This window comes from Syzygium oleosum, unplaced genomic scaffold (assembly GCF_021117445.2).
Source record: "Syzygium oleosum isolate NSW1041296 unplaced genomic scaffold, Sole_v2.1 Sole_v2.02, whole genome shotgun sequence".
Classification (NCBI taxonomy): domain Eukaryota; kingdom Viridiplantae; phylum Streptophyta; class Magnoliopsida; order Myrtales; family Myrtaceae; genus Syzygium; species Syzygium oleosum.
This window is the reverse complement of record NW_026607486.1, coordinates 15,487,540-15,505,182: the sequence shown is the minus strand read 5'-3', so window position 1 is coordinate 15,505,182 and position 17,643 is coordinate 15,487,540. Positions and strand designations below refer to the sequence as shown.

Sequence of the window (17,643 nt, the reverse complement as noted above, 5' to 3'; positions counted from 1 at the left end):
TTGGCAGTGAGATGTAATCAACTCATTGATCATAGCTATACTCGAGAGTTGTACTGATGGCCACCGTTTGCGAAAATTTTTCCACTGCCAATAAATGAAATTAAAACTCGATTCCCAATTCTTTTTATTTTATTTTATTTTGTTATATCTAAGTTCTGCTAATTCTTTCAAGCTCAGAAGTATACAAGCCTTGAAGTTGACGAGATATCACCATGCAGAAAGTGTTGGCCACCTAATAAAGTTTGTTCCTTGACTCTTTTCCTTCTACCAGATCAAAAATCTTCTTGATAATACATTGAAGAAGAAGAAAGAGAGGAAGAAGAAGCAGCAGCTTAAGCTTGCACAAGAGCGCTAGTAGTTCAGACGAACTAGAAACGACACAAGGCACATGCATAAAGAACCGCAAAGCAAGACGAGCCCTAGGGAACTACTTGCTAGAATCACCAGCTCCATTGCTTCCACCAACATCGCCTTCTTCTTCTTCTTCTTCCTGTTCACTATTTGAGTGTCGTAGCCATGGACATGAGGATGATAGTTCCAGCCGTTTTGGTGGCCCCGGGGATGATCTTTCAGTCTCTCCCTCTGCCTTACTTCGTCTATCCGCTGTCTTAGAACGTCCAAGTTTGCGTCCACCATATTCGCTGCCTTCCCTGTAGAACCAAAGATTATTTACAGATTAATCCCATGAGAAACATAGCACAGGAATCCTAAACCATCTATATGCGCAGACTCGTCTTAGATTTCCTTAATGACAATTATGGCAGGATAAATCACAGAGAGATCAAGGGAGGTATTCAATGTTTTCAGATTCAATATACGTGATTCACTGACAAAATTTCTTGCTCCGAAAACTTATCCAATATTATGCTTGATAGGATCCAGCCCTTGAAATCATGAACTAATCTGCTTTGATAAAATAATGGCCAGTTTACAAGAGAATTCGAACCTACCTTCGTCTTTAAAGCTTCGCGATATCACTCTTGGGTACATGATCGATGTCTTATGCCTGCAAGTGCAAGCCGGGCCTTTCACTCTGCAAAAGCTTGGTGGAGACGATGAACAGGCCATTGTGTGGAGGGTACTTACTTTGAAGGGCTTGTAAGTTTCCAGATTCAACTACTCTCACTTGGCCCTTTTACTTATTTATAGCAAAGAGATAAGGTTAATAAGAAGTAGTCGTACTTGACAGATGTACACTTGTACAGTTGTCCTAAGATACATGCATGTTTCTGCATCACATGAATATGATGTATCACTTTGTTATATATTCATAAGGTCTTTGTACTTCATCCTTTGTATATGCACTATGTTTTTGCTTCTGGTAATTTATTAAATCACACATATGCTTAATATTTTGGCTTTCTATAAGAAATGAAAAAGTCATGCATGAAAGTTACAACACAGAGTGATATTAATTTGAGTTCTAGTGAACATATCATGTCTGATGTATTGTTCCTTATAGCATAAGATTATTGATTAGAGCTGCAGGATTTATTCTATTACATGTATATCAACATCAAACCAAGCTAAATTAATGTCAAAACCTCGTTGATACTCCTAAATGTGCGCTTAATATGTTCTTATTCTTGACATTACACTTGTACAGTTGTCCTAGGATACATGCGTACATACTACATCATGCATGAACTTTACAGCACAGTGATATTAATTTGAGTTCTTGTTAACACATGATGTCTGATATATATAAGATTTATTTATTATATGATAAGATTATTGATTAGAGTCGCAAGATTTTATGCTGTTAGGTGAAATATAAATATGAAGATATATCCAATACATTAATATCAACATCAAATTAAGCTTAACTAATGGCAAAACCTTCTTAATACCCCTAAATGTGTGCTTAATATATTTCTTATTCTAGACATTTTTAATGAGCCAGCTTTACCCAGTGATGTGCTTTTGATGGTTATTTTAGCAAATTTCTAATTCTTATGCTTATATTATTTATGTATATATAGATTCTATTTTAGATTTTACCCAGTTTCTAATTCTTGTCATATATTGTTTGTCCATATATAGATTCTAATTAAAATTTTATCTAACGATTTGTTTTGAATGGACATTTTAACATATATAATTGTTATGCATATATTGTTTATGTATAGTCCATGGTAAAAGTTATGTTCCATGATCGCACATATTTTGGTAATAACTATTTTAGAATAATTGTTTACATGTGTGTATATATTCTATCTAGAAATATGTATATACAAATAAGGCTTTCCTGCATCTATGTCATAAAAAGAAAAGGACAAATTAAAGAGAATAAAGAGTACTATTGAAAGAAAAAAATAGCGAAAGTTTTAAATATAGATTTTTTTTTGTTATTTACAACAAGTACATTCATGGTACACCTAGGAGCAACATTGCACATCGTCTGGAGACTTGCTGAAGGAAGGAAATGTATACCCTAATGAAGAATTTTCAGTTGTTACTGAATAGGATGTTTATAGTGTTATTAGTGACGACAAACTCAAATTAATTAATGACGTGGCCTTGCTTATGAGATAGAAAATGATGCGTGATGCCAATACGACGCCAAACGAGCAAAAATCAAATGGGAAAAACAAGAAAAAAGAAATAATAATATGACATTATCAATTATAGTAGGTAAGCAAATATTGCTTTGGATCAGAGCTACCTACACAAGTTGAAAGTCTGGACTTAATCGGTTTGTGACGCTTGTAGAGTGTTTCGTGAGCCTCCAAGTAGCCGAGCCTTTACGCTCCTGCCCTTGAGTTATAAAAAAAATGGAATTATATTATGCTATGTATTGTCGATTAAAGCAATCATTATAATCCTTAAGTTAGCTTGAGTAGTCAGGTGATATTATAATATAAACATTTAGGTTATCATTGCGTAACAAAGAAGTGGTTTGGTTCAGAATTATCAACATTTGTGAAAGAGATGGAGAAGTCATTGTCGCAATCTCTCTCTCTCTCTCTCTCTCTCTCTCTCTGAAGGAAGATTAATTCAAAGGACTGGCTCTGCACATTAACGTTAAGTGTTAATTACTATGTCTAATCTTTGATTAAACTCTCCAGCCCTTATTGAAAATCCCCAAAAGGCGTTGAACATCACTATAATGTTAGGTCCCCAACCTATGCGCTTTATCCTTTAGTTGATTAACCAAGATTAAGGACTTGATTAACCCATTTAGTGGGTTTATGTAATCTCTTTTTTTTTCCAAGTTACATGGTGAAAGATTCAAACTAATGATTAGCAGCACATTACGACTCAAGCAGAAGAAACAAAGTGAGCTTGTTGTCTAGCATACACATAATAGCAAAGAGGGTCAAACCTCGCCCTTCTTGTCATGACATGATTAATGGCATATATATAATATCACTTCGCTATACATTTCCGTACATTTTTATCAATCTAAGAGGTATTTTAGTTGCAAATATGGCTGATAAAAACTGCTAGCTAGCTAGCCGATAGAACAAGAAACATCAAATGAGTTGCTTAGGTACTTGTGATGATGGTGTTCATTCTTTGCTTAATTGTATCTTATGAACATCTCCATCTAGCTACAGAAAGATGGGCATAGCAACACTAAGTCCCTACCCTTGGGAAACATATTCTGCGTGAATTATTCCTCCAAACTTTTTCAGATGCCGCGGGAAATACTCTTTCTCCAATCATGCAAAACTTGGTGATTTAGGGTTTAGTGATGTCTCATGCCTAACCCGACATTAGTAGAAATTAAGGGACATTCACCAAAACAAAGGAAATTCCAGAGGGAATTTGATCATAGGCTTTGAGGGTAGGTGAGATAGCTTAAGATTTGACAAAATGTGACAGAGACAAGTGCGTGAAGATCCGGGATGATTCCCCCAGTCATGAGCAAGCAAATGGCGATGGAGTGGCTGGTGTTACAAAAGCAATAAAGAAACCTTTAACAATTTGATTTGGCCACGTATCCTCTGGACAACGTAACTCCTGCCTTCTTGGGAAGCGAGACACATCTGTCACACAACAGAGGACACTGCAATCTTTTGCTGGCTAGGTTTGTTTTTGTTAATGACATGCACCAAAGCTTCGAAACATAATGGGGAGTTATGCATGAATACTCTGTTGTTGAATCCGCATCGCTTGTGTTTTGTCATCCACCACACGAATGATCCGCGATTTTAGGACACATGTGATCAATGATACTATGAGGGTATTATTCACACTCCCCATTAATAGGAAGGTACAAAAGTATGAACTACAATCTAACAATCGAGGACGTCTATGATTGCCGTGTGTCTTGATTTTTCTTTCTCACTTTTACTCTCTATTTGTGTTTATGCGTCTAATTCTAATAAATACTAATCTCTCTGTATCAATCATAATCTCGTGACGACTGTTAATGGGTTTAGACGAACCCATGTGCTCATGTTGGATTGCATGGTGGACCTGGATTCAAGAATGACAACAACTTTGATTATTCAAGTTTTCATTGGATGAATGCCAGGTGAGTCTGCTTCAAATCCCCATTTTTGCGGGCTCCAAAGAAAGGAATAAAATTATATAAGGATAAAAGAAGAAGCCTTTTTAAGTATCCACAGGTGTCGACACACATGATGCTAACTAATCTTTTAGTCCTAATCACGGATCAATGAGGGATGCACTTAGTCACTTTTCGTCTTTATTAAAAGAAGCCCATGTAACGTAGCACAAATGTCCAAACGACATGCGGCCGATGGAGAGAGAGAGAGAGAGACGGCAATAGATATTAGTCATCTCGACATGATTGACCTTCTCTTTAACTTATTAAATCTGTTCAATCATGAGATGATGAACAGGTGTACCATAATCAGCAGTGCCGTTTTCGTTAGTAGTTTATTAACTGATGATGGAGTTAGGCAGATTTTAAAAAAAGGTTGTAAATTAGGAAGGCCGAGCATCTCGATTCAATGATGGCCGACTTTAAGGGAGAAAATAATTGGAGGAGACTTCCATATTTATCAGGATTTTGACTTTAGTGCTTTTTCCAGATTTTTTTTTTTGTCATAATTATTAGATTCAGATTGTCCATGAGATCACTCAGAACGATCTCAAGGAGAAAGTGTAACTTGCATGAGTATGGCCGCCGAAATCGAAAGCCGCACCCACAAATATACGTCAAAAAACGGGATTCGTATGGCGGGTTATCATAAATTCAGACACTGGAGGATCGGAGGACCAGAGGAAACTGAGGCTCGATCTATTCTCAATGAGGGCTCTCATAGAGTACAATCGGTTTCATCAAATTTTAGGTAACTCCATAGAGGTAACTTTGGAGTAATCCGTCCGGGTGCAAAAGTATTTTCAATGAGATTCCCAACACCACGTACCGACATGATATCACCCATCCTTTTCAATGGCGCTCAAAAAACCCGAAAATTAGACCCAACACTCGTCAACCACCAAACCACAATTCAAAAACCACCATGGCTATGTACCATGGCAGAGTCCGAACATAGAAGAATAAACGGGGGCATGCCTCCATAGTCTTTGCTTTTTAACTTGTTCGGCCAAAGCCTCTTAACAGAAGCTCCAAATATCAACAAGTCTGGACATGATCCTCCAGTCTTCAAGCATTACAAACAACTTTTTACACGCATAAATCCCATTGAATTGACATTTGCAACTGCACGCTGAAAAGCTAAACTAGCTAGACCTACTATTGAGTTATCCGAATACAGCTTCACACGAGACATGTACAGCTGGAAGTCTAAAAGTCTCTACTCTGGACAGTATACACATAACAACTAAGCGTTGTATTTACATGTCCATGTCGTCGAAGATTTCCTCGTCTTCACCGTAGCCTAATTCATTTGGAAGCAGTCCCTCCACCACTAAGTTACTGCCAAAGTAATGGTGAAAACATATAAGTTTCATTAAAGAAGGAATGAGATGAGTAAACTGAAACTTAACCTACCTTAAGCATAAAAATCGGAAGCTAACAATGCGCTTTAGTTTCCGGTTATAGAAGAAGAAACTGAAAGACCATCTGAAGGAGCCCAAAAAAGAGAGTTAATAATTAACATAAAAAATGGGAACCACTTGCACAAGTGAGGAGATGATGAGCAGACAATTACATTGCTCCTCTCTCTGAAAACGGGTCTGCATCTGAATTGGGATTATAGCTGTATATTTCACATTCGGATAGCTTAACAACCTGCACGGCTATGAGTTAGGCGAAAAAACACTTGCTGATGGAACATGCAGTTATATTCTTGTAAAAGTCACCTCATCCAGAGCCTCTTTTAAGGTTTCAATAAGGGAACCATCACCATTTGCCTGTACCCATTCCTGGAATTTTAACAGCTAGACAATTACAACTTCTTCAAAGTCAAATACAAGGAACAAAAGGTAGAAATAATATACTTTGTTGGATAAAAAATTTATGGAATAAGCAGGAGAACTCAGAAGGGTAAAGAACCTTAAACCAAGTTTCTCCTCCTCATTCATAGCTATGTAGATAGAAAAACCGGAACCTCTTGACATTAAAGGAGATCCTCTGCTCTCTCAATAGTAGCGATAAACAATAACAATAGCAATGACAGTAACTATCGGCTATAACCAACTACATGTAAATGGCCCCCGTAGAGAGGACTGATTAAAAACACTGGAACTTGCAACAAGAATAAAGGGGAAAAGGAATAAGATGGAAAGATAGGTCACACCACACATTTGAATGTCAAATTGATAAAAACGAACATTAATGCATTCAGATATGAGTGAACCAAGATTATTCAAAAGGAATTACCTTGGATGCTTCAAACATGTACGTATCAAAGATCTGCTTAAAACTGTCCCAGCTTTCCTCAGTAAAGAACTGATGAGCTTTCACCACACTGGAAAACCAACAGACAGGTAAACCTGATACCATTGCTAGAACATGAATTGCTACAATCAATATCCCGATAAAGACTCTGCTTAGTCATATGTTATGACCAAATGTCATCGGTTTACAAGTTCATTGTGAGAGAAGCAGTATCAGCTTGGGAAATGGAGAGACTTGAACTCTCAGCTCCTCCTAGAGCAACAGTTCTCTGAACTGTCTGTCAACCTTTGACAACACTCCCAACATGATCAAGAAAGGATTATACAACGGGTTGCCATGTCGCCTAGTCAGCTGACGAAGTCATTACCCATAATCCTCCCTTCTATTGCAGTTACAAAGTAGAAACAAACATACAGATGTACCTGAAGTCATAATCCGGACACATGTGATAAAGTGTAAGAACCAGATAGATCAATGTCTTTCGGCTGCATTGACCATAAGCAAAAATCCAGTCAAACAAACACAAGAAGTGAAAACCCCGTATATGTGAAGTCAAGAACTCTTTTGCACCTGGATCTGCTCAACAAGTGATCAACTGGTGAAGAAGAGTCAGTGTCTGAAGATCTTCCGAGATAATCAAGCATCTGAAATTGAATAGGACAATTTTTTAAGGAAAGGACATAAATTGTAAAACGCGATCAAGCGCTACACACGCATTGAAAATACCAAAGGCCTCTGTCCACATAAGGAGAGACAAGGGAAATGGGATTGGGAGTGAGAAAGTAAAGGCCCAACCTGACAAAATGAACCAAAAGCACACAAAAGAGTGCTAGTATCGTGATAACCAGTCCACTAACACAGGTCTCGAATCTCTTGATGCATTTTTTAGCATTTTTTTAATCATTATCAATGAAATGTGGGAAGTACATAGCATAGGGAATAGAAATTATTCTGTTAGGATCGTGGGAATGAAACACATCTTAAACAGAATAAAATGGGACTAAGAACATCTTTCATCCAATACATTTTTACAATTTCAAATGTTCAAGATAACTCTAACACGAGCCACGATTGACTCTAAGCTTCGCAACTAAATATGTAACTAAAGAGTTAGCAGGATTCTTTTGAAAATCCATCGACAGAAAGGTATAGTTATACTAGTAGCAATGCTCAGCCAATATGAACATTTCTCATTAAAAGATTCTTTACTATAATCTTCTCAGCAGCAATTACATGAACTTTCACCATGCACGCCGTTTAAACTACTGCATCTGGATTAGAAAACAAACGAAACATATCGTGATAACAAGCCCAGACTGTGACATAGAAACTCGGCTGTTAATTTAATTGAAATCGATCCCATCTGTACGACAAATGTTATATGGGAGAAAAGGAGAAGGTTATGTAACCAACAAAGCAATTCCTTTCAACAATTATAAAGTCGTATTCAAATTAAACGACATGTTAAATTGTCCTTGATTTACCTCATGCTCCAAACTGATGGAGAGTTTCTTATCTGTTCCCGTATGCTTGCCTACAAGGAACAGCGCGGGAGCTCACAGTCAACAACTGAATATGAAGTAAACCAAAAAAAAAAAAGGAAAAAAAAATGCAAATAATACGTACAAGAGTAAGCTTCAAGGCACCCTTCAATGGTACATTCGCCAAGACTCAAATGATCCAAGAAATCATTTATTCTGCAATATTTCGATTAGGAAGCTTCACTTAACCGTTCCAGAAAAGCTTCTGAGATTCTGAAAAGACTACCTAGGAGATTACCGTTCCAGAGGGGTGTATTCTAGGAACTTCATTGCTCAGGCAGTACGATGAGTTCAACAGCCTTCTCAGAGGTCCTGTTGTATATGGTCACAGCTCAATATTACTCTTCCATATAATTTCCAGAGGAGAAAAATAAGGAATAAATGACAGCACATTTGATAAAGAAGATTCCTCACCAACTAGAAGAAGGAGACCAAGCACAAATATTCTCCTAGCCAAATGGAAGGAGGAGATCAAGCAATCCTCAAGAAGAGTTTAGCTCTCCATTAAGACACAATCAGATTTGCTTAATTCATGCAAGGTATTCCCCCGATAATTACTATTATGACCTCGAATACATGTACATCAAACAATCAATACCCTCATTTTAGTGGAAACGGTAAAGCAGGCAGCAATTAACATGATGAAAAGGGGAAAACAGCGTCCAGGTTGCTCCTTCCAATCTACTAATGATATATTAGGCGTCTACCCAACAAACGTGTTCTCTCCGAAAATCTCCCAACGGCCGATCGATAAAAATATTCCCCTTCTCCCCTCAGCTCTCGTCTTCATTAGTTTTTATTTAACCTGCGAGTATAGTCATCTTATTATAGCTCTACCTGGGCGACTTAAAACTCAATGGTAAGTGCGTTTCGGCCCCTACAGGACACAGCAGCAATGATTTCAACTCCGATACTTAAACCAAGAAGTCCAAATCAGTCCCAACACAGAGTGAATTTAATCTATCTACCAGCTCAGTCAGCGCCCGCAGCGCTTAAAGCGCAAGGCTACGGCACGCGCACGAGTCCCGTCTCCCGTAAGAAAGAACAACGCAAGATCGATCCCAAAGTACCGCAAAAACTCGACACAGCAGCCGCACGCATCTCCTCCGTACACTAACCATCAAGCCGTAAGGACGATTCGACGCATCCGAGGGGGGCGATCTATGAGCAGCGCCCCACGCTCGGCTCAAGACCCCTAAGCGCATTCCCGGCGCCGTCCCACAAAGCCAACCCCACCAAAAAGCCACAGAGGAGCACGCTCAACAAGCCACACGGCGCGGTCGAAGTCCCGCGCAACCCCCGGGCCCAACCGAGGCCTAACGAGGTGGAACGAAAACGGCGGGGGATTCCGGCCAGAAACCGCGACGGGGAAGGCAGGGAAGCGGCGACCGCGGCACGGACGATTCATCCGGCAACGGAGCGGAAACAGCAGCAGAAGAAGAAGAGAGAGCGAGAGAGCAAGTGAGAATGGAGATCGGAAGATCAAACTCACCTCCTCCGGGATCGGCGTCGACGAGACGGGGGGGGGGTGCAATTGTTCAGAACACGGGAGGAGGGGGAAGAAGACGAGCTTCTTCGGCTTCGGTGGTGTTGGGAGGAATCGGGGGATCGAGGATGGAACCCTAATTTGGAATATTCCGAACTGAAGCTCCGCGTGCGCGGTCACTGATAAGAAGACTGCGTTTGGCTTGGGTGGGTGTTTCGGGTCGGGTCGGGTCGGGTCTGGACGGCGGTTGGGTTCGAGGGAGGCGAATGCCGACACGTGGCGATTGAGTTACCGTGATTTGGGCGGCGGCTGGATCGGATTCATGAAATCGATGTAACTAAAACAATCGCGACACTTTCTGTAATGGTATTGAACTGGAATGTCCCGCTAATGATCTGTGGCGTTACTCGGTACATCAATTTTCCAAGGTCGATTTTAGTAAATACCCAGCATTGCCTTTTTCTTCGAAAGAACTATGTTGTTCACGAATGAGCTCAAGGTACTGCTTAACTATACTCAATATCACAACCGCCCTATTGCGAGGGTGATGGGAATTTTATGATTTTGACTGATCAATTAGTCCGACCTGAAGATCGAGTTACAAGCTCTCCGGCATCAAAGAGAAATCACGGGGACCAAATCTTTCGACGAGTGTTCAAAACTCTTTCGTCGCGTCCATCCATTTAGCTCGATTCCCAAGAATCCACGATCTCGATGCCTTTTCGAAGATTGAATCCACATCGAGGTAAAATTGAGCGGGGGGAGGGTGCCCGACTTTGACTAGCGAGGTCCTCGCCACGAAGATGATCGAGCACGGCGAGAAGCGCGCGGAATTCTTCGTCAATCTCGACATGCCGCCGGACTATTTTCTGTAGCATTTTTAACAACCTTGGTGTTTTTGTTCTTCTCAAGACGAAAGCCAGACAGTTTATACCAGAATTCAATGGAGATAACTTTGCATAATTGGCTGCGTGCAGCAGTGCTGCTTCTTGTGTATACATATATATATGTACATTGTGATACTTTCCTTTCGACTGTACAATTTTCCCCACGAGATGAAAATGAAAAAAACCAGTAGAAATGATCTGGTGACCTGTGCTGTAATCGCTCTGAAGACTAAAGAAACACTCCATTTTCAAGGCCTAGCCTCTTTCTTCATCTGCCGTCGCGCGATAACGGAGAAGGCTGCTGGGTAGGATTCTCGGTCTCCTGGTCTGATGAAGCGAGCGGCGAGCTCAGAGACACCTGTGGGTCGCTCCCGATATCAGTAACATTATAACAATCCGGTCGCCTATCGTTAAGCGCTCGTGGTGAGGAAAAGTAAAGAAACGAAGCACAATGTGTCGAGTTTGGAGAAAATCAGCAGCATTAAGGACGTGCCCTGTACCTGTACCTGTTGACGCCGGTGTCGCTGGACGGCAGTTAGCACCCTTATTATGATGTAAATCGGCAGGACTATCCCCACGGTTCGTAAAGACAGTAGCTGTCTCGCAAAGAAATCATACATTAGCCGCGAGTCTCGTTGCTGTAGAGCTAATAATGTTTGCGCTAGTTTTCTTCGGCTTACCATTAACAATGGCAACGAGTATTCACGAGTGCCGCTCAGCAAGACCGGAAGAGCGTGCCTTAAGACCAGAAGAACCATGAACTGCATCAAAGTGTGGCAGGTTTAGTATCTGAAATATCCCTGAACTATCCAATGAATGAACAGAGCATCTCAAGGCGAACTTATAACCGAGTCTATGCAAGAGACGGGCATTTTCGGGTAGTAACATGCGTGCTCGATTGTGTTTTCAGAGTGGAAGGGGGGGAGAGAGAGAGAGATTACGATGCAAGCCATGGAACGGCAGCACATTAAGCTTCTTGATACCGAGTGTGAGTGCTCGTTGTCTGCCGGTTCAGAGAAACTACGATCAGGTGCAACCATCGCTATAATGCGCGGCCCATTCAAGTCTCCTCGGTATACCTCCCAGTTTCCCCTAAAACATAGAAAAAGAAAGAACATGCTGAAATTGGAGCAATCGCAATAACCAATTTTCTTCGGCAACCTGATAAGAGAGCTTAAACTAGATAGATTGGCTGTTAGATTACCGGAAGTTCATTGGAACCCGACCAAACTGAAATAGCGGAGGCGGGGCTGTGTAACCAGGCTTGAATTGCTGAAATGCGGAGAAACCAGCCAAGCAATGTAACATAGAGTTAGAGTTTAAGCTAAGGATCGATATATGTTGAAGCAATCATGCATGGTGAAAGAAAAGGCAGAAAACTTTACCTGGTGACAGATCTCGCACAAAGTGTTACCCTTCTCATTACACCACCTCTGTACGCATCTGCGGTGAGCGTACTGAAGGATTCAAGAAAGAGGAAAGAATGATTAAAAAGAATTCAGTCAGAGGACTAAAACTATCCGGCGAAACCATATAAACGAAAGACAGAAAGTTTTGGATATGAAAATTCTGGCAACAGGACACAGATCATCTGCTGCGGCAGGACAAGCATGGCATCAACAATAAAGTTCATTAACAACTTTGTGATTGCACCAGAGCAATTGGTGATCAAAGCAACTATGCCACCTAAACATGACCAAAAGGGGCCTTTTGCATATAGAGTAAACAAAACTGAAAACGGTCTCTTTCCATGAGAGGAAATACATCCCATCCGCATTCTTGGTACATTCTCTACGCCTTATGGCATTGCTACTCAGGCTTAATAATGATAAAGACCTTAAAAGTCTCTAATGAGACTGTCCTAATATAAGGGCCCGCTTAGGGTGCAGGATTCAAGCTCATGTTTGATACAAGGAAGAATTACACAAGAAGATCAGTTACAAAATCATTCCGGGTACTTTTTCTGTTAGACCGGTTAAAGCAGATGGACCCAGGTTCGTGATGCATGATACTTGTGCAGACAAATGAAGTCGACCTCCGTGGAACTTACAAAGAAGTTGATCGATAAAAATCACCATTGAACAAAAGCAAATGAACATCATCTTACTAAACGTAGAAAGGACGGCTCGACTAACCTTCAAGCTGCCGCAACAAGAGCATGGTGTCTCCATATTTCTGTCATCATCTTCGTCCTGGCATATACGGCACTCAACCAATTTCCCCGTAGAAGATACATTGCCTAAGTCGACCTTGTGTGAGGCGCTCTCAGCTGGTTTTAAGTCTGAAGCCAGCTCCATAGCTTCGAGATACCGGTTCTGGCTCTCGATTGCAGCTCCCAAAGTCGACTCGGTGAGCAAGCGATCCACCAACAACACGAAGTGATCCCCCATTTACTTCAACCAATAAGCAAATTGCTTCCTTCGCAAGAAACTCGTATTATTGATGGCCAAAACAACTCAATCCGATGCCTTCTCTTTTAGCAAGCTTCTGTAACAGAAGACCAATCAACTGTTACCATAAGGATGATTAATAGCTAGCAACAGCAAAGCCAAGGACACAGAAAAGGCCAAGGAGACATCCAAAGAGAAAACGATGGAAGCCAATCGCAGAGACAGAGATGGCAACAAAACAACGAATAGACTATTTCAAAAATTGACACTGGTTTCCTAAATCAATATAGAGCTAAAGAAAAGCTGTACTCTTGAAATTAATGTGCTGAAGGTAAAGTGCAATCACAGAAAGGAAGACTATCAACAGAAGACAAATAGCCTCTGTTCATAATATCGACAAATGAGTTCAGAAATGGATTGGAATGCAATAGTCATATCGTGATGATCAGAAACAAACAGTTTCCAACTTTACATAAAAAAATTGAGATCATCAAACAAGAACGGGGATGAGGAAGAAATAAAAGATGCAAAAGATAGCATCCTCCCTTGACAGCAAAACAGAAAGCCATTCTTGATGGTACCTAATTACCGAACAAAACGAACAACCAAGGGAAAGGGGCGTTCTCAAAAGACATCATTTTTTTTTCTAGGTACAAAAGCGGGGTACAGAGAGAGCGAGAAACAGAGCACCCGGTGTCAGAGAAACCAACCAGAGAACAAAGTATGAGGGAAAAGGAAAGAGACCCAGATGCCAAAACAAGAAAAGCCGAACACTTTTCCTTCCCTTGTTTCATCAATCCAAAAGCCTTGAACGGCGAATATTGAATAGCTTTTGGCTTATGAAAAGGGGAAAAAGATTCCAGGGGAAAAGGGAAGGAAGCCAAAAGGGAAGGAGAGACTTACAAGAAGAGCATGGCATATCTTCAAGCTTAGACAAAAACAAAGTCTCTCTCTGAATGAAAACCTCTCTCTAGTTTCTTTCTTCTTTGAAGCAAGGGGAAGAGAGAATGGAGTGTTGCGAATGACTTGGGGACATGGGACTCGTGAAGAAGCTCTAAAAATAGTTATACAGAGGAAACCAGATAGAGACACATACAGAGAGAGAGAAAGAGAGGCTAAAAGCTTGTGGATTAAAATAAACAGGGACAGAAATCAAGTCGCTATCTCAGCTCAAAACAACCCCTCTTCCTTTCAGGGATTGTGTTACGAGTTAGTTTACAGTTGAAAGAATAGAAAAGATAAAAAAGCAAAGAGATTCCAACGGTAAAGGCAAAGAACAACCTGCGATCGACACGAATTCAACGATCCCTCGAATTCTTTTATCTTGCCTTTTTTGAGATATATTTTTATTTTTCCGCCGAATCTCTTCTTGTTCAGTACTTTTCTGTCCACAACAGGTGGAAAAAGATTTCCCGGGCATGGATTTCGAATTCGATAATTTCCGCGATCAGCATCTACAAACACGATCATATATGATAAACGAGATTAATTTACCTCTTTTTATTGAGGATATATCCCGGTTCCCTCTTTTCATCTTACTCTTTTTCTCCTGTTAATTCTCCATATATTTCGTGCACTCGTTGATTAGTGAGATTGTTTATAATGAGCAAATAAATATGAATATATCAATGAAGGGTTTCGGAATGGATGAGGATCTTGCCCCTGTTTTGTAACTTGGCTTGCACTACCAACACGAACAAAACGCAAATCCTTGCGTTTCGGACTTAATCTGTCACATTGTCTCGAAAGCAATGGAACACCACAAATGCAAGCTACACACACATATATAAATATGAGTGAAATCGATATATATCATATTAAATCCTTGCTTAGCTATCATTAGAGATAATGGAAACCTGCATGAGATCACACTGTTGATTCTCCAAAAGACACGCGTGAACGTAATGTAACGCAAGCGGGTGAAGAGCCAAATGCCACGAGTCGTTGAGCTAGGAAGGTCAACGGGATTATAATTAATTCCATAATTCGCGGTGCGCATAAACTGGAATTAAGGATTATCTTCATGAAATTCATTTCCTTAGGTAAAAATGTCGTAACTCTTTTACCTAAACTAGAAGGTCAAAGCTTGACTTCTTTTGAAATTGTCCATTGTCAGCTAGATAACGAGAAAGATTAATCAATCGGTCAATTCATACTTTGAGATTATTTTAAGCCAATAAGAAGTGGCGCATTACATGTCTAGATAATCCTCAAGGACAACCCCGTAGAACAACCGAAAGAACGGACGATTCTGCCAAACGTAAGATGCATAGCTAGAGGAAACAAACTTTGGTTTCGTTATTGATTAGGTGAAGGAATGCACGGGCGGTTCTTCTAGAATTACAAACGTTATTGACGGTGGGTCAATTTTTCATATCCTAGCAAGATAATTAATCGATATGTGAAGATGTTTATCGCTTCAAACGCGTCGTTTGATATGAGGAGTAAAGTTTAGGATGGTATTTGTAATTTCCTTTCTTTTGTTCTCGTGGACTCCTCGAATCCGGCTACCACTACCGGGAATTTTCCAAGGTGATCCGTCTTTCATTAATTTGATAGAAATCGACAACATTCGAGACCTCGAAACTATGTACAAATAGCTAGGACTACCCCAAAGTTCGTGCAATTGAAATTTCTTTCCAACTCCAATCTCGGCTTAAAAGAGAAATAATACATTTCTTACTTTCATGGGACTAAACTTTGAACTTTGATTTATTAGGAAGGTGGACACCTTTGACCACGACCATTTCTAGATGGTCGTAGGTCGGAGAAGGGTTTGGTTGACCCGATTAGGTGGCGATCTCATCCATCCTCTCCTCATCAAAACTCAGGTTTACGTGTCGAAATTAAACACAATTTGGTCTCCGGTCGAAGTGCTTCGCGGTTGACGCTTGACAATGACATGAGGGGAAAGAAATTGCATGCATGATCTCATGCAAAATCATTTGATTGGTTTTGGTTGGCAACCGTACCAATAAGCAAGAACCCTAATCCTCCTCCATCTTAGGCTCCAAAAAGGGTTATGTAAACCCTCGTCATCCTTCGATTTCAACGCAATTATTATTCCTTGAGGATGATCGCATGTGTGCTTTAGAAAAAGTGGTGGACGGCGTGGTTGACCTACCATATTGGCCGGATGTTGACTTGCTTAGCGAGAATATAGCAAAGACATGACCAACCTAAAGCAAACTCCAAGTTATTATTAGGGTTTAGGAATTCCAGCGTTTCTTGTGAGGTTTGAACGTGTGGGATATGGCGGCTATTGGTTTATATGAATAATTATTGAGCTGAGTAGATAGATTATTTGATGGTAGGAGTTTAGCTTTAGGGTGTGTTATTAGAGTTGCTTCTCATAGATTTGTTGTTTAAGTTAAGATGATTATAATTAAACCTACGCAACCTGGTGGGGAAGCGGACAAGACATTGCTTCTTTTCGTAGGTTTCGATATCAGTTGTGCAAAAAACAATTAAGATGGGTTGATAACCCTAATGTTCTCGTGCTTGAGATTTCTAGTTGGGGAATTAGGTTTTCCCCTTTTATTTCGTTAAGGAAACCAGTCGCCTAAAGCTGAATGATTGCGTTAGCTTCTACATATTAAATTGAGGTGTCTATTCGGTAGCTTCAACTTTAATCGTTTGCTCACGGTTTTAAGAACCCTCGGATAACCATTCTCTGAAGTATAATAAAGTAAAGAGTTGCAACAAATATAAGAAAATGACTAGACCCATCAAACAAGTAAGTTGGATCGGGTTTGGGTCAGGCCGAAAACGATCCGGCCCAAATTGACCCATTTCCATATAATATAAATCTAATGACCATTATCCAATCCGACCCATATTGCTAAATTACTCCTCTATTTAACCAAATCTATGAAAACTTATGCACCAAACTAAGGTGAGAACGCAGAGTGAGTGAGCATGAGATCGAGTGAGGGCAAGAGAGAGCCATAGATGTAGGTTCAGTTTGAGTAAGTTGTGAATTCTTTTAACATTCATATTATTTGGGCTTTACCCTTCTTAATCCATTTAGGTCCCAATTATTGAATATAACTAACCCATATAACAACTCAGCTCATCAAATATGGGTTAAAAATTGGATCCATGACCCATTTTGACAGATCTATTAATGACATTACGTAGCAAGTAGGATTACTCAGAACCCTTAAATGCATCATTTGCACTCTTCGTTGCCTTAGAATACCTCTTAGGCAACGCATTATAACGGTGTTGGCATATGTCCTCTCAAGCAACAAAATATTGTAGTGTTGCAATTACAATCCTGCCTGAGGTCGTTCTTGTCGTAGTGAGGTCCATAGATTGTCAAGCCCGTGATCAGGTCTTGTCATGGCTCGTAAGAACTTTGCCTCTAAAATTTGGCATTCCTTCCATTGAATTAAGAGCTTGATTACTATGGCAGAGTTTAAGGAAACATTAAGACAGGACCAAGACAGAAGGGGGAGAATAATGAGAAAGGAAGGCATGTTTGTTGTGGGAGATGCATAGAATGAATGTGTCTTGAGTTCTAGGGTTTACGTAGAAGAAAGGGCAACTCTTCATC

The 17,643-nt window shown here is 40.2% G+C and overlaps 3 protein-coding genes across 8 annotated transcripts; all 3 read right to left on the bottom strand.

Annotated features, from left to right (window-relative positions):
- Window positions 1-213: 213 nt before the first annotated feature.
- Window positions 214-1,163, bottom strand: LOC115672740 (uncharacterized). Its single transcript, XM_030594664.2, has 2 exons — window positions 951-1,163; window positions 214-650 (listed from the first exon to the last, which is right to left on the bottom strand). The coding sequence occupies exons 1-2, from the start codon at window positions 1,066-1,068 to the stop codon at window positions 352-354; spliced, it is 417 nt and encodes a 138-aa protein (XP_030450524.1). The 5' UTR covers window positions 1,069-1,163; the 3' UTR covers window positions 214-351.
- A 4,308-nt stretch (window positions 1,164-5,471) lies between these two features.
- On the bottom strand, window positions 5,472-9,893 carry LOC115670987 (uncharacterized). Its single transcript, XM_030592411.2, has 11 exons — window positions 9,815-9,893; window positions 8,561-8,634; window positions 8,408-8,478; window positions 8,266-8,315; window positions 7,352-7,425; window positions 7,204-7,266; window positions 6,764-6,851; window positions 6,244-6,306; window positions 6,093-6,172; window positions 5,933-6,004; window positions 5,472-5,857 (listed from the first exon to the last, which is right to left on the bottom strand). Exons 2-11 carry the CDS (start codon window positions 8,590-8,592, stop codon window positions 5,776-5,778), a joined length of 675 nt encoding a protein of 224 aa, XP_030448271.1. The 5' UTR covers window positions 8,593-8,634; window positions 9,815-9,893; the 3' UTR covers window positions 5,472-5,775.
- Window positions 9,894-10,747: 854 nt separating this feature from the next.
- Window positions 10,748-14,180, bottom strand: LOC115670758 (uncharacterized). 6 transcript variants are annotated; one of them, XM_030592524.2, is made up of 8 exons: window positions 13,989-14,180; window positions 12,831-13,182; window positions 12,081-12,152; window positions 11,900-11,967; window positions 11,637-11,787; window positions 11,376-11,456; window positions 11,202-11,291; window positions 10,748-11,053 (listed from the first exon to the last, which is right to left on the bottom strand). In XM_030592524.2, exons 2-8 carry the CDS (start codon window positions 13,083-13,085, stop codon window positions 10,964-10,966), a joined length of 807 nt encoding a protein of 268 aa, XP_030448384.1. In that variant the 5' UTR covers window positions 13,086-13,182; window positions 13,989-14,180; the 3' UTR covers window positions 10,748-10,963. The 6 variants fall into 6 exon arrangements, with proteins under 6 accessions (XP_030448384.1, XP_056164320.1, XP_030448303.1 ...); XM_056308345.1 differs by having other exon boundaries at window positions 11,196-11,291; window positions 12,831-13,179; window positions 13,989-14,177; XM_030592443.2 differs by having other exon boundaries at window positions 11,196-11,291; window positions 13,989-14,176.
- Between the last annotated feature and the right edge of the window lie 3,463 nt (window positions 14,181-17,643).